At 40.2% G+C, this 13,776-nt stretch overlaps 1 protein-coding gene across 1 annotated transcript; it reads left to right on the plus strand.

Moving 5' to 3' along the window:
• The first annotated feature begins 12,674 nt into the window (after positions 1-12,674).
• LOC6558789 (diacylglycerol kinase kappa) lies at positions 12,675-13,363 on the plus strand. The gene has a single exon (XM_001983402.3). It carries the CDS (start codon positions 12,700-12,702, stop codon positions 13,300-13,302), a length of 603 nt encoding a protein of 200 aa, XP_001983438.1. The 5' UTR covers positions 12,675-12,699; the 3' UTR covers positions 13,303-13,363.
• The last annotated feature ends 413 nt before the right edge of the window (positions 13,364-13,776 follow it).

Consider the following 13,776-nt stretch of genomic DNA (forward strand, 5'->3'; position numbering starts at 1 on the left):
GGTATGTTTCCCCCTTCACCACTTCACCGCTTCACGTCAACAACTGTCAACGGCTGTCGCATTGGAGATGAAAACAAATTATAATATATTAAATATGCATTTCGAATCCTTCATGAGTCCTGTGTGTGCGCTGCGCCTGTCTTTGGGCAGCTATCAAATTGCAATCAGAGACTTGTTGCGGAAATTATTTATTGATTAAATTTATTATGATGGCGGCTGGCTGCCTGTCGAAATCTGAATTTAAATACCGTGCCATAGTCATTAAATAGTCATAAATATAATTAAAACACACACACACAGACAATGCGGCGTATACGTAATTTTATAAATTTCAAACTGAATTCGAAAAGTGAAAACTGAAACTGGAATTGTTAATTAACTATTTGGTCAAGGCTGTGGCAACGGGCGTGGCTGTTGGGCGTGGCAGCTGCAACTGTCTATTATTTGACGCATGCAAATTATGCTAACAAAAGAAACGAAAATTTGACTGTATTTTAAACATACAGATCTTTAAAATTACTGACAGCTACCTATTTCATTTTGCCCCTAACAACTAAATCATTCGTTAGCTGTTCTTTGCTGCTTAAAAGGCGGCTACAACTTGCCACATGCTACGCACACTGGCGCCTAAAAGGCAGCAGCAGCAACATTTTTTTACCCCAACTTGTTGCTGGCCAAGTCGAAAGCAGGCGAAGGAGGCAGCCTGCCTGGAGCAGATTTGTTCATTTCTTATGCTGCTTTCTTTGCCTAGAAAACCACTCATGTGCCGTGTTTTATGTTCCTTCTCGCTTGTGTATGGTGTTTCTGTGTGATTGGTGTTGCTTGGTGGGAAGGAGCATAATTTATTGCACTAGGTTCACAAACAGAGAGTGCTCGACTTGGAAATATCCTTCAGAAAGGTGTTATGAGTATGCAAAGCGAAATAGTTTAAGAGAGAGAGAGAGAGAGAAATGGGAAAATAAACGTTATATATAGAGATAGAGATAAAGAGAGAGGCTATGAGTTCAATAAGTCTAAAATATCTTCTGCATAGATTAAATTTATAATTTTCATCCTTTTTTCAAAGAAGGAGGGCTTTTTGTCATATTTCTTGATTACATCTACTTACTTTTAAAAGTTACATTTGCTAGACATGGAATTTGAGGCAGGGAAAAATAGAGTAAAGTAGATAAAGATAGATAGAGAGAGTCTGTCTGATATGTATAATATTTTATATCCCTATCAACAAACTTAGTTAATTTCAAGTCTTCGAATTCAATATTATCTTCTGCATAGTTTAAAGTGTTCTTTTTCATCCATTTCTCCAACTTGTTTTGTAAACTCAAAGTTTTTTGTACTGTTTTTTCTGCCAATTCTATTTCCACTTCCACTTCTGCTTCTGTTTTTACTTACTTTTGCTAGTTTCAAAGCCATTTCGACTTTTACTTTCTCTTACCACTTCTCCTTCGAAGGACCCTTTTTAAATATGGATTATGGAATATTAACCAAGCAAGAAAAAGGCAAAAGATATATATCTGAAATGCTTCAAATCAATAAATGATAAAATAAATATATAACTAAAATGTGGGTTTATGTTCAAGAGTTCAAAAAGTCGATAAATAACTGTTGCATACTTTAACCTTTGACATTTCATATTTTTCTTTTCCTTGTTTTGTAAAATCAACACTTCGCTTTTTGTACTTTTTTTCTGTTTATTCTTCTCCCAATTGTGCTTCCATTTTCCATTTACTTTTGGCACTTTTGCATCCACTTCTACTTCTACTTTTAATTACTTCAATGCCTTTTTATACTTTCTTCACATCTTCTACATCTTTTTCGGCTATTTCTACTTTCACTTTTGTTTATCTTACGACCATTTATACTTCTTCTTTTACTTTTCAATACCCTTATCCAAAACCATTTCTACTACCCTTCCCCAGTCTACTCGTTTACAGGGTATCTGATGCAAAGGCAGCAACAACAGCTCGAATTTGTTGTGCTATAAATTCTGTGTGCCTCATTGATTTTTGTTGTGTGCCACTCTTGACTTGTGATTTTATTTAAAAGCGATTTTTATGTCTATTTTGCTTGGCATTTAACTGCCCTCCCCAAACCCGTAGAGAAACTTTCCGCTTGACTGTGTGTTTGTCAGGTTGCGGTTGCTGTAGTTTCTGTGGCGATAAAAGGGCACCAGCTTAGAGGAGCTCCCAGCGGCTCATCGACCATTAGCTGCTTTAAGGTTAACCTGAGATCCTGCACCCACCTTCCATAGCAAGCAGTAGCCGAGACTGAGGACCAGCCGCGAGCATTGCAAAAACTTGAAAATATTGGCGCGCCAACGAGAAAAGGGCAACGAGCCAAACAAAAGGCTCATCGTCCTTGGTGCTTAGTCCTTCGTCCTTCGTCGTGGACCGGTTTATGTAAATGTTGTCGATGCTTGTGTGCTCAGCACTTGTCCGAGTTGTAGAAGATAGCAACCGCAGGCTGCTGTCGGCCAGCGACTTGATGCCGCATTTATTAAGTTAAAATATTTATATATTTTAGGCTGGCAGGCAGGCTGCAAAAAGGAAGACCAGCAGCAGCCGCAGCAGCAGCGAAAGAAAAGGGTTTATTTTCGTTTGGCCACATATCGATTCGGCAAATCTATTCACGAAATTTAAATTGCTTCTTTACAGCTGCCGCAAAGCAAGACATGAGAATCCTTTTTAGGCCAACAAATTGCTGCGACAAGGACACGAACACGAGGACACGCTTACTTATTTGTCATCAATCACTTCAGGCGTTGCGCATATGTAGCGTTTGCTCCTTATGTTTATTAATTGGACATTAAACTTAACAGTCAGACAGTTAAGCTCACAAGCGTTTAAAGTCCTCAATAAGGAATTCTAATTAAGCCATGGCTTGTTAACACACATCTCAAATCAGATGGACAGACGGACAGCTAATGTGGCAGACATCACTTTATTTTGACAGAGCCATTGAAAAATTGATGAGCTGCTAGAATGAGCAATGAGAACACACACCCACACACACACACAAATACACATAACAAACATCTAGTGACATTATGACACATAAATCCATAAGCCATTTCAGCAGCTGTCAGTTAAAGCGTAATGTGATTGACAAAGTAAAAATGTCATAGGACGGCAATCGTTTCTGGTTTTTCGCACTTTACAAAAATGTTTACGAAATTTGGTTTATGGCGGAAATCTTAGAAAATCCACAGCTTCAAATGTAAGAATGTTCGAGTCGAGAGGGCTCGACTGGGAAATATTCACTTCCAGATTTTCTTCTGTGCAACTCAACAGATTTTTCTGAAATTCTTACAGCGCATAATATTGATGATTGCGATGCACATCTAATTAGAAAGATATTTATTTAATTTTTCTTTATGCCTTAATTGAAGTCTTTAGCTCTTACTGACTCTGCGATCAGCTGCAGAATGACAGCCTGGCATGGTTAAATCGTTGTTTCTGTTGATGCTGATTAACTATATATATATAGTTAATGGTTACGTAGAAGTTTCCTGTTGCTATCAAAATTCGGTCTACAATTTGTTTTATAGCAAGCTGCAAGCAAAATAGCCAAAACTTAGTTGTAAATGAAAAGTGCCACTTGAAAATACAAACACCATTTATAATGCATCTTCAGCTGTGCGACCCCAACCCCACCCACTCCCTTAAGCACACATTTAGCTGTGGAAAGCAAAGTGTGGAAGCCGCAAAAAAAAGGAACAACAAAAGTAAACTGCCAAAAATATAGCAATAAATATTTATAAACTTTAAAGACGCCGCAACGAGTCGAAGGGCCCAAAAATCGATGGCAGTGCTCAGGTTTCTTGTTTGTTGTGGGGTCATGCCCTCTGATTCGGCTGCCAGGTGTTCGTTGCCACTGCCATCTGCCACCTGCCACCTGCCCCAAGTTGAAGTGTTCTTGTCTATGCATATTTAAAATTCAATTTAGATTCAAGCGTGTTAAATAAAAACCCAACGAAAATCGAATGCTTAGCAATTAGAGGCAGGCAGGATACTTAGCAGGACACCAGAAAAACGGGCCATGTCCTGTGCATAATTATATGTAATGCTTATAAGCAATATAATAATTAATCTATTTATACACAGTTTTCGGTGAAACCCAGCTTCAAAGCGCATACAAAAAACAAGCGAGAATGTTGCAGTTGGCCTTATCTGACTGCGAAATACTCTGACATCATAGAAAGTATTACCAGGTGCCACAGAACGGGGTGGGTAAAATACCGATCCTTGAAGGTAGTTTCTTCTAATCTGCCTTTAAAGTTTGATAACTTTGCCTCTTAAAATGCTGAATATGTAGGCTTTTGCTATATTAGGCCTTATCGATTGGCGATTATTGATTTTATTGACTCCCAGTGGACGTTGCACAAAACCAATACACCCCTGCACCTTTCCTATCAGAGTATTAAAATTGCTAAGCGTACAAATCAGGAGCCAAGTGCACAGCCCAAAGGATGTTGAACCAAAAAGGATGCTTATCCTTTGTGATATATATATATATATATATAGAGATATACAGCTAACAGAGGTTGCTTGTCCTTTGTGAGGCACATTGTAGAGTTTACAGAGTACTCCCAATTAGCTGAGCAGTCAGTTGTTATAATTAACTTGGTCTACACTCTGCCTGTGCTCAACGTTGCGTATGCGCAATATTCTCCTCTTGCGGTTGACTTTGATGGCTCTCCCTGGACGGGAAGAGAGGGATGAGGTGCGAGGTGTCGCCCTGCTACAAAGTCATATTTCATTAAAAATCAGACAGCATGTAGGTTAAAAGAAATGGAGGGGGTGGAGTGCGGGGTGTGGGGTGAGGGGTCTTGTGGCGCACCTGAGGCACTGTTAATTTCCCCAGACACCTTGCAACGCGCTGTTGCAGCCTCTAAGAAACCAAAACCAAATGAAAATGAAAATAAGTAAAGACAAATAAAACACGAAACGGGAATCAAAGATGGTCGCAGGCCAACAAGGGTCAACAAGGAACCACAAGGAGCAACAATAACAATTTGATTTTTGTTTGCTTTTAGTCAGTTTGTTGGTTTGTTTGTTTGTCTGCCTGTTTGTTTTGTCCTGTTTACGCTGAATGGCAATTTGCGTGCAAAACTGTGGAGAAGGTTGCCTTTTGAAGGGTGGAGGAGGTTGGCAGGTTGACTATTTAATTTACATTTGAATTCTTAGCGAGTTGCAGCTGCACCAGAAGTTTTCCATCTGTTTTTATTCGATTTTTCTTTTGGGTTCATTGAACAGAACACAGACAGGATAATGACTCCGCTTCAATTAGATCAAATGAGAGATGAGCAGCAGCTGAGGAGGAGTTGAGAAGGAGGAAGGAGGATTAAACTTGAACGATTTATGCTTTTTAATTGGATTTCCTTTTTGCCGTAAATCGACGCGTCTTCAATTTCAAGTTTTATTTCATCTTCAATTACTTTTAATTATTCGGCATTTGTTTTGCGTTTGCCGTGCAACTTTTTAATGTATAATATGAAATAACAACAACAACAGCAACAACAATTGTCGCTTAAGTGAGTTTTGTGCGGCGTTGACTCGAATTCAATTTGAATGGCAAACAGAGAGAAGCACAACAAACACACAGACACAACACACACACAAACACAGAGAGGACTTTCGAGTGTCGAAAGGAGCACGACTCGACGACTCTGTGTGTGTTTGTTGTTTATTTGTTTGTTTCTGTGATGATGTTGTTGCTCTTGTTGTTGTAGTTGTTAGAAGCCAAATGGCTTTCAATTAAAACTGTAGCCTAGCAGCAGCAGTTGTCATTTTAATTAGTTTCCCAACTGACGTATGCCAATAAATAGCTGCCTACAGGGTGTACTTCTCAAGCAACAGGGTGCGTCAGCCCGACTGCTGCAACTGCCTAATTGCTTTCGCCTCAGCAACTATCTGCCTAAGGGTCTTCCTTTTAAAATCAAGTGGTCAGCTTTCCACTTCAATTGAATAATTGCCTGTAGGATGTGGTTGTGAGGAATGTGTGTGGAGCATGTAATATTTGAGTCTGTTATCTCAGTCTGAGACTGCCTAAAATTGAGAGATTTGTCGACTTTATCAGAATTGTAATTTAGTTGAGTGTCACTTTAGTCTTGATACTTGGAATTCCTTATTTTCTTCGTTCGTAGTTAGGCCATTCCATTGTTAATTAACCTCCTACTTGAAATATATATATTGTTTCTGCTTCTACAAATATATTCTGCTATTGTCGTTGAACTTCCGCAACTGACTCGCACAGGGTGTTTACTGACTCGCACAGCATAATTGTTTACTCGCACAGGGTGCTACAGCACCAACAGCTGCCAAACGTTCAGCTTCTCTCAAGTGTAATTTACAATAAAATTTAAGTTAAAACTTAGGCGCGCCGAATATTATATACCCTTGCATAGAAACAGATAGGCTAGTGAGGCTTATCAAGCGTATATATACTTTATGGAGTCGAAGAAATCTTCTTCAAATTGTTAAAAATGGTTTAACAATATTGAAATACCCTCTGTTAGGGTATAACAAGAGGGGTGTTTGCTCTCTGACACACAGGCTGCTTGAGCACCAACTTCAATTGCCTGTTTGACCTTGCTCCATTTGTGCAGTGTAATTATATTTTATTTCGCACGTACACATACATACACTCACACACACACACACACACACACACACACGACCAAGAACATTACAATAAATACTCATATACCATAGATAAATGGCAGTGACTGACAATTGCAAGTCGCTGCTTGCCGTTTTCTTGTAGTTTTGCCATATTGCTGACGCTCTTCCTCTACTTGGGCTGCCTGTGCTTCACTTGTCCTCTGTGCTCCTCTCTACTCCTCTCTGCTCCCCTCTACTTCTATTTGCTCCTCCTTCGTTTTCATTATATTCGCGTCCAGTTACAGTTACAGTTACATTTTCAGTTTCATTTGTTTGCGTTCTCCTCGCTGCGCATTAAATTGAGCTTAATTGGAAATTACAATCCAAGTGCCATTCTTGTTATTATACAGCAACAAAGGCAAATATACATACACACATACACACGCACACACGCACACTCACATACACACGCACACCCTGAGAGCACTTACATATGCATTACATAAACTGATTCTATTGAGCGTTGTTGCTGCCTCTTAAGTTAATGTAATTAGTTTCGGTGTAAAATTATAAATGTCAACTGGCAGCATTAATATACAAACGCATACACACACACAAGCACACACCTACACACATAGGCACACAGACACCCACAACACACACTCATACACCCACTCGACCATGATGCTTTGACACGCTTAAAGGAGTCAAATGAGCGAATTCCGTGGCCACACAAAATGTAGGGTATTATAGGTAACCTGATATTCCGTATGGCATTTTGGTCACGATTTCACCTCCCCAAAAACCCCAACACGTCCGCTCAGTTGCTGGCTGGTTGTGAAGCGCGTCAAGCGTGGGGCAGTCAGAAGCCGCAGGATATTTCCGTTCAATATTTGTGTAGTTTCCACATATTTGCACAACAGAATTGGCTGTTGTTTAGCCGCACAACTCCCCCCTTCCCCCCTTAACCCTATTAACCCTTCAGCACTGTAAAATTTACATGCGCTGCTCAATTCTTGGGTTAAGGTGGAAACTTTTGATTATCTGGCGTTGTGAAAATATTCTGCTCAACTAGGCATAAAAATTGCAAAATTTTCCTTTTTAATTATTTAGCAGGTAAATTGCGTATACGCCGCATAGAACATCGTAGCAGAGTAGAGCAGAGTAGAGCAGAGCAGAGCAGTTAATGCGTTTGCTCAAATTTAAGAGCAGCACATTAAGTCTACACAAAATTCCATTTTTACAGTTTTTTATTTTGTTCTTTGTTTGTGGGAGCAACAGCACCTGGCTAAAATTTCACGCCGCTTTTCTAATTTTCCCAAGATGCCCTCAAATGAGCGCCACAAAAGTGCATTCAACTGTGCGTGTAAATGCTTTAGGGAGTCTCGTGGCAACAACAATAGCAACAACAACAGCAACAACAATGAGCAACGCCTCACCCAAGCTGTGGGTGGCCAAAGAGTTGCTGGAAACTTTTGAAGCTGCCACAAAATTGCGTTAACTTTTTCGCCAAGTCACTTGATTATTAAGTCGCCAAAAAGGCGCTTGGCGGAATGTCACAATGGAGACACCTACTGCCCCTCCACTTCCCCGCTCCCACCTTAAATGACCTTGGCTTGATTTGGGTTAGGGTCCTTGGTCGGCTGTGCGCTGAAAACTTGTCGACAGCGTTTAGCGCGTAATTGAGACAATTAAATTGACTCTGACAATGGGCGAAGGCCGGCCAAAAAAGGGAAGCACCGCAAATCAGCAGCGCAACTGAAATATAATAAATAATCCTTGGCACAGGATAGCTGGGCGAGTCCTTTCTCCTATGACCTGAAGCCATTGAAAATGTGTCAAAAGGGTATAAGGAAGTGTTGGCACAGCATATTGAGGCGCAGCAGCAAGCAGCGCCGATCCCATAAGTATTATATACTTGATCTCGACTTGATCTATTCTGTCTGTCCATCTTCTTTCAGGATGAGAGCGGTGATATCTAAGACTTTAAGAGTCGCAGACTTTCAACTTGAAATCTAAGTCTTCTAATCGATCAACTTTATTTGATTTGATCAATAACCAGGCCGTCAAGCCGGAAAGGGAACCAGAATCGAAGCCGCAAGTTTTCCGATTGAAATGCACAATCGGAATCTGTTCTCAACATGTGTATAAAATAAGAGCACAATTTTAAAGCAATATCTTTCTAAACTTAAACACGATATTAATTTAGAAACACAGAAACAAATTACATTTTCATAATTTTTCATTGTATTTCCTGTATTGTGTTCAGGATATCTCCTCGTCGAGCACTCTCGACTAGAGCAGACTTACTGCCTTTTTTGGTAGAACCCGAAACCCTTTAAGTTGTAATTAAATTTTCATTTGGTAGCTAGCTTTTGAGTTAAGTTTTGACTTGCTGGCTGTGGCACGTAAATTGCTTTGCCTAAGTTGATGATGCTACGCATATGTGTGCGTTTGTGTGTGTGTTTTTGTGTCCTGCAGCAAGTTGTTGCTGTTGCCTGTTGCATAAGTGAAGACACAAGTTCTGCGTGCCTCTGCTTAGTATGCATTGCATTTTGTGTGCCTTTGTGGCAAGGCTTTGAGGAAGACAGCAGGACAAACTGCGACTGATTTTATTATGCAGAAAGCGCTACACACACGCAACTTTAAGCCGTACCACATGCCCCTAACCGTCCACCCCTCCTTCCCTTCTTACCATTGCCTACCTTCGTAATTGGAGCGTAATGTGTTAAAGTGACAGTCACGTGAACTGCGTCTAATTTGCTGCTGGTTTGTTGCCTGGTCTTGTTTGTTGTTGTTTGTTGTTTGTTGCCCCACAACTGTTGCATATTGCATGAACTGAAAAGCATTTGCTGTGAACTGTATTTCCACACAGTTGCGTGCGTGTGCTTGTGTGTGGCAACTAGAAACATACGAGGGCTGCATGCAAATGGGATGCTCTGAAATCAACACAAATCAAAATTCAGTATGAGAAAGGCAGTAAATGGACTACAAGGCAAAGGCAGCAGGGAGCAATTTTCGATTTGGTGAAAGAATCGCTGCTGGAATTCTAATTACCAGCTGCAATTACTCGAGTAATTGCATTTCTTTGGTTTTTGGGTTCTACAAATGGAATTTCGCAATAAATTCGAACAATTTAACATTTGAATATAAATGACATATTAAATTGAATGACAAAACATGCCTTAATTCAAAAATCGCTGCAGTTTTGATGGAGATAAATGAATTAGAAATTTGAGAACGATTTTTTGCGGAACTTGGGAACTGGGAAATTGTTATTTGAGCAACAAATGAAACCATTTTATTGTAGGCCTGCTGTTTTTTTTTGCTTTCAATTCTAGTGTTGAATTTCAATCGGTAAAAATGCAGTTCCAATTTCTATTCCAATTCACGGTTGACACTCGAGTTGCGGTATTTAAGCGACAAGCAAATATTGAATTAGTTGTTGATTCCGATTCAATTTCGTTTCCCATTCCGGTTTCACACCTTGTTTGTGGGTTTCACCAATTAAAGGTGTTGAAGTTTACTCAACTATTTATTTTAATTGCATATGAATATATATAGATTGTTTTATTTCGAGTCTTATCTGTTGACCATCTGTTGAAAATATTTTGTTGGTTGTTTTTCTATTTAAATTTTTTTAGTTTTTCGCCAGCAACGCGCACAGCACGCGTTGTTGAGCTTTCCACTCCAATCACCGCCAACCGCCTCCCCCTCCTGATTGCATGTGTATATATATATGATATATATGTGTATATATTTTGATAGGTTTTATTTTTGCTTATCCTCGCGGTCACAGTTGCAATGGCGCAAACATTTTTGTGCCCGGATTTTTATTGTAAAATTCATTTCGTTTCGTTTCGATTGGAAATCAACATTGCCTCCAATTCGCTGTTGTCCCAATTCACTGCTGCCTCTCCCCGTGCCCTTCGCTCCCCTTATCAATTTGTGGCTGTGCTTGTTTAGTTAAAAATGCTCAACTAAATATTTTTTATGATTTGTATTTAGCGCAGCATCAAATAAAAGCCGCATTCGACTCGAGTTTCGTTTTCAATTTCTGCTAATCCAGCAAAAAAAAAAACCGAACCAAAAAAGAAATGGAAGAAATTACATTGAATTTGAGCATGTTGGGAACTCTGGGGGAAAAGGGAGGCGGGAGTGCTGGGTGTGGCAGGCGGTGGGTTGGGACTCAAGAGCTTGGATAGCTATTGGAGCACTGAAAAAATGGTATATGCTTTCATTTTTCTTTTTTGCTTCGCTTTTTTTTGTGGATTTTTTCTTTGCGTTTGTTTGTTTGCCACGCGCTGAAAATTGCGGAAATCAGATAAAACGCTTTATAGATTTATATATGTGTGTGTGTGTGGGTGTGTGTGTGCGTATTTAAGGTAGTGTGCTCTGAAATAATATTTTGATGAGCAAAACGGATTTCGTGACGGCTTAGCTTGGTTTATTGCATTTGATTGAAATGTGCTGCATTGTCTCATTCTTGAAACAATTGCTAATTTTATGTGTATGTTGCTGTCATCTTTTTGAATTTGAATTGTGGTGGTGCTACTTTAAGCCGCTTAGCGCCAGACAGAGTGGCGCATGTGTGATAAGCGTTGAATTGCCTCGTCATGTTGCAACAGCGTGTCGTGACAATTCTGACCCACTGTCTCTTCCATCCCGGCTAGACAGAGAGAAGTGCTGCATCATCATTGAACTTGTAATTGTATTGATGAAGCCTTGAAAGAGACAACGAATTACATTTGACCTTGAAAATGATATTATTATGATTTGTGTGTTGTTTGCGGGACATTGAAACTGTCTTAAGTTCGATGCGGTCTTCAAACAGCACATTTTGTTTGTAGAATGTTCGTCTCTGTGCGCCCGGCGCTATTGTGTGAATGCCGCACAAAATTCAATATTGACGTATATTTTAAATTGAGTGCGAAATAGATATTCTTCAGCTCTCGTGCAAACATAAACAAACACACAAAAACAGAGCTCAAAGGTAAATAGACAAACATAGACTGCCATGCCATGAAGTGGCTATCAACTACACACAACAAGATGCCAATGACCATTGTGCCATTGAAAGCCTCACAGCAACCAAGCAGCCGATTAGGAGTTCGAACACCAATCGAACATCGAACATCGAACAATTATTGATCCGATTGATCTGTGCAGCTGGCGAACTGGTTGCAACAGGTTTGAACTTTGTTAACGTTGCGGAAGATGCTGGCGTTAAGTGTTTAGGTAATTTGTGATTGTTTATTTATTTATTTATGACTTATCAAACTTACAAAGTATGATTATATATATTCATGAACTATCTGTCAGCTTCTAAGCTAAACTAAGAGTACACCCAGAAAAACAAATCGCCCCAAGTAAATTTCTAAAATTTATGGTTGAGATTTTCTATAAATAGGAGTGGAGTTTTTTTAAATTTAGAAATAATATGTATAATTTCCGGGTTGTGGTTTTCTATTGATGACTTCATTTACTAGTTATTTAGTTAGTTAGTTACTTCTATTATTAATACATATTTGTGTTTTAAGATTTCACATATGCAAACATTTTACATAGTTTAGAAATTCATTTAACTTAATTGGAAAAACTTACGATTTCAGTTAGCATTTCTAATTTTTAGAAATGTCTACTATAATTGGTGGTAATTGATAGATGGAATCAATTTCTGCAAAGGGTATGTAAACTTCGACTTGTCCAAATTAGCCCAACGTCAGAGAAATCAAGCCCAACGTCAGAGTGCAACTAAATCGATGTGTGAAATTGAGATTATAGTTCGTTGGTAGTTGCTGTTGTTGTTGTTGGTGTTTTTGTTGCTGTTGACTGATTTGTGTTCGTGTTCGCATCGAACGCGTCGCTTCTTGCAATCTCTTGCTAATTTTTCGTATAAATAGCAAATGATATTTCAACAGTCAAAACATAACGCAACGCTTCAACAGCACAGCAACAGCAACAGCTCAGTTAACACTAAACACTAAAGAAAAAATGGTAAGATTTCATTGCGACTTTGACTTTTGTGACAAATTGAACAACCAGCTTTTTATGCAACTCTAAGCAGTTGAATTTGAAGTCCCTCGTCTCTGGATGGATGCTGCTTGTGGCAGTTGAACATGTGTCTGCTGGCACCGTGCGTCAGCTGCAACGACGCGATGTCTCGCATTTGCCGCTGGAATATTTGCCACCTGTGGCGTTGCCACCGATACCTAGTCGCGAGTATTTGCCACCCGTGGAGCAGCATGCCGCGAGCTTGCCACAGGTTCTGGAACCGCCACGTGATTACCTGCCTGCAGTGGAACCCGCCGAGCAGCTGAAAGTGAGCAACGAATACCTGCCACCAGACGAGGAGGAAGACATAACCACAACTGAGGAGCCGGCACCAACCACAACCACCACCCCCATTCCCATCACCACCACCATTGAGCCCGCCGAGCTGGAAACCGAAGCACCCGTTGAGTTGCAAACACACGAAGAGCTCGCTGAGCCATCGGGCGTGCTGCAAGCCGATGGCTATCATTATGCCACACCAGAGATTATACCTGATTTGGCGCCAGCTGCGTCTCCGGTTGAGGCATATCTGCCGCCACTCGATGACAATGAGGTGGTCGTGGCCGAGGTGCCACAAAGCGAGGAATCAGCTGCCCTTCTCGACGATGGCTATCATTATCGCGCCATCCGACGACTAAGATTGTAGGCGGACGCTAAAACTCTTGTTAACCGACATTTGTTGTTGTTTATTTTTACACACTTGCAATAAAAGGAATTGTCTATCTATCTATATATGTATATAAAATGTGACAGCTCAATCGGTGGGTTGGGGGAGGGGTATTTATTTTGACGTGTGGTGTTCATAACATTTCATTTGATATTGATGACAGGAAATTAGAAAAATGTTTTCATTTTGCTCTGCCCGCATGCCAAAACACAAAACTCTTGCCGCATCATGCCACATTCTCATCATCCTTAACCCAGCTCCAACGCATCCACATCATTTCCCATGTGTCCGCTCGTTCTTACTCCTGGCTGTGTGTGAGGATTCACAATTGATTTGTCGGGCTGTCTGGCTGTCTGTCTGTTCTGTTGTCGCTTACACTTTAAAATCCTGGCGCTGTCAGGACGTGTGTGTTTCTGGTTGACACAATGTTGTCCCTTTTCTTGTATTGTTTTT

The sequence above is a fragment of the Drosophila grimshawi genome, unplaced genomic scaffold (genome assembly GCF_018153295.1).
Source record: "Drosophila grimshawi isolate 15287-2541.00 unplaced genomic scaffold, ASM1815329v1 contig_44, whole genome shotgun sequence".
In the NCBI taxonomy this organism is placed as follows: domain Eukaryota; kingdom Metazoa; phylum Arthropoda; class Insecta; order Diptera; family Drosophilidae; genus Drosophila; species Drosophila grimshawi.

What these genes read in the sequence shown, in the direction of transcription:
- LOC6558789 (XM_001983402.3), top strand. Translation starts at nt 12,700, where the DNA reads ATGCTGCTTGTGGCAGTTGAACATGTGTCTGCTGGCACCGTGCGTCAG.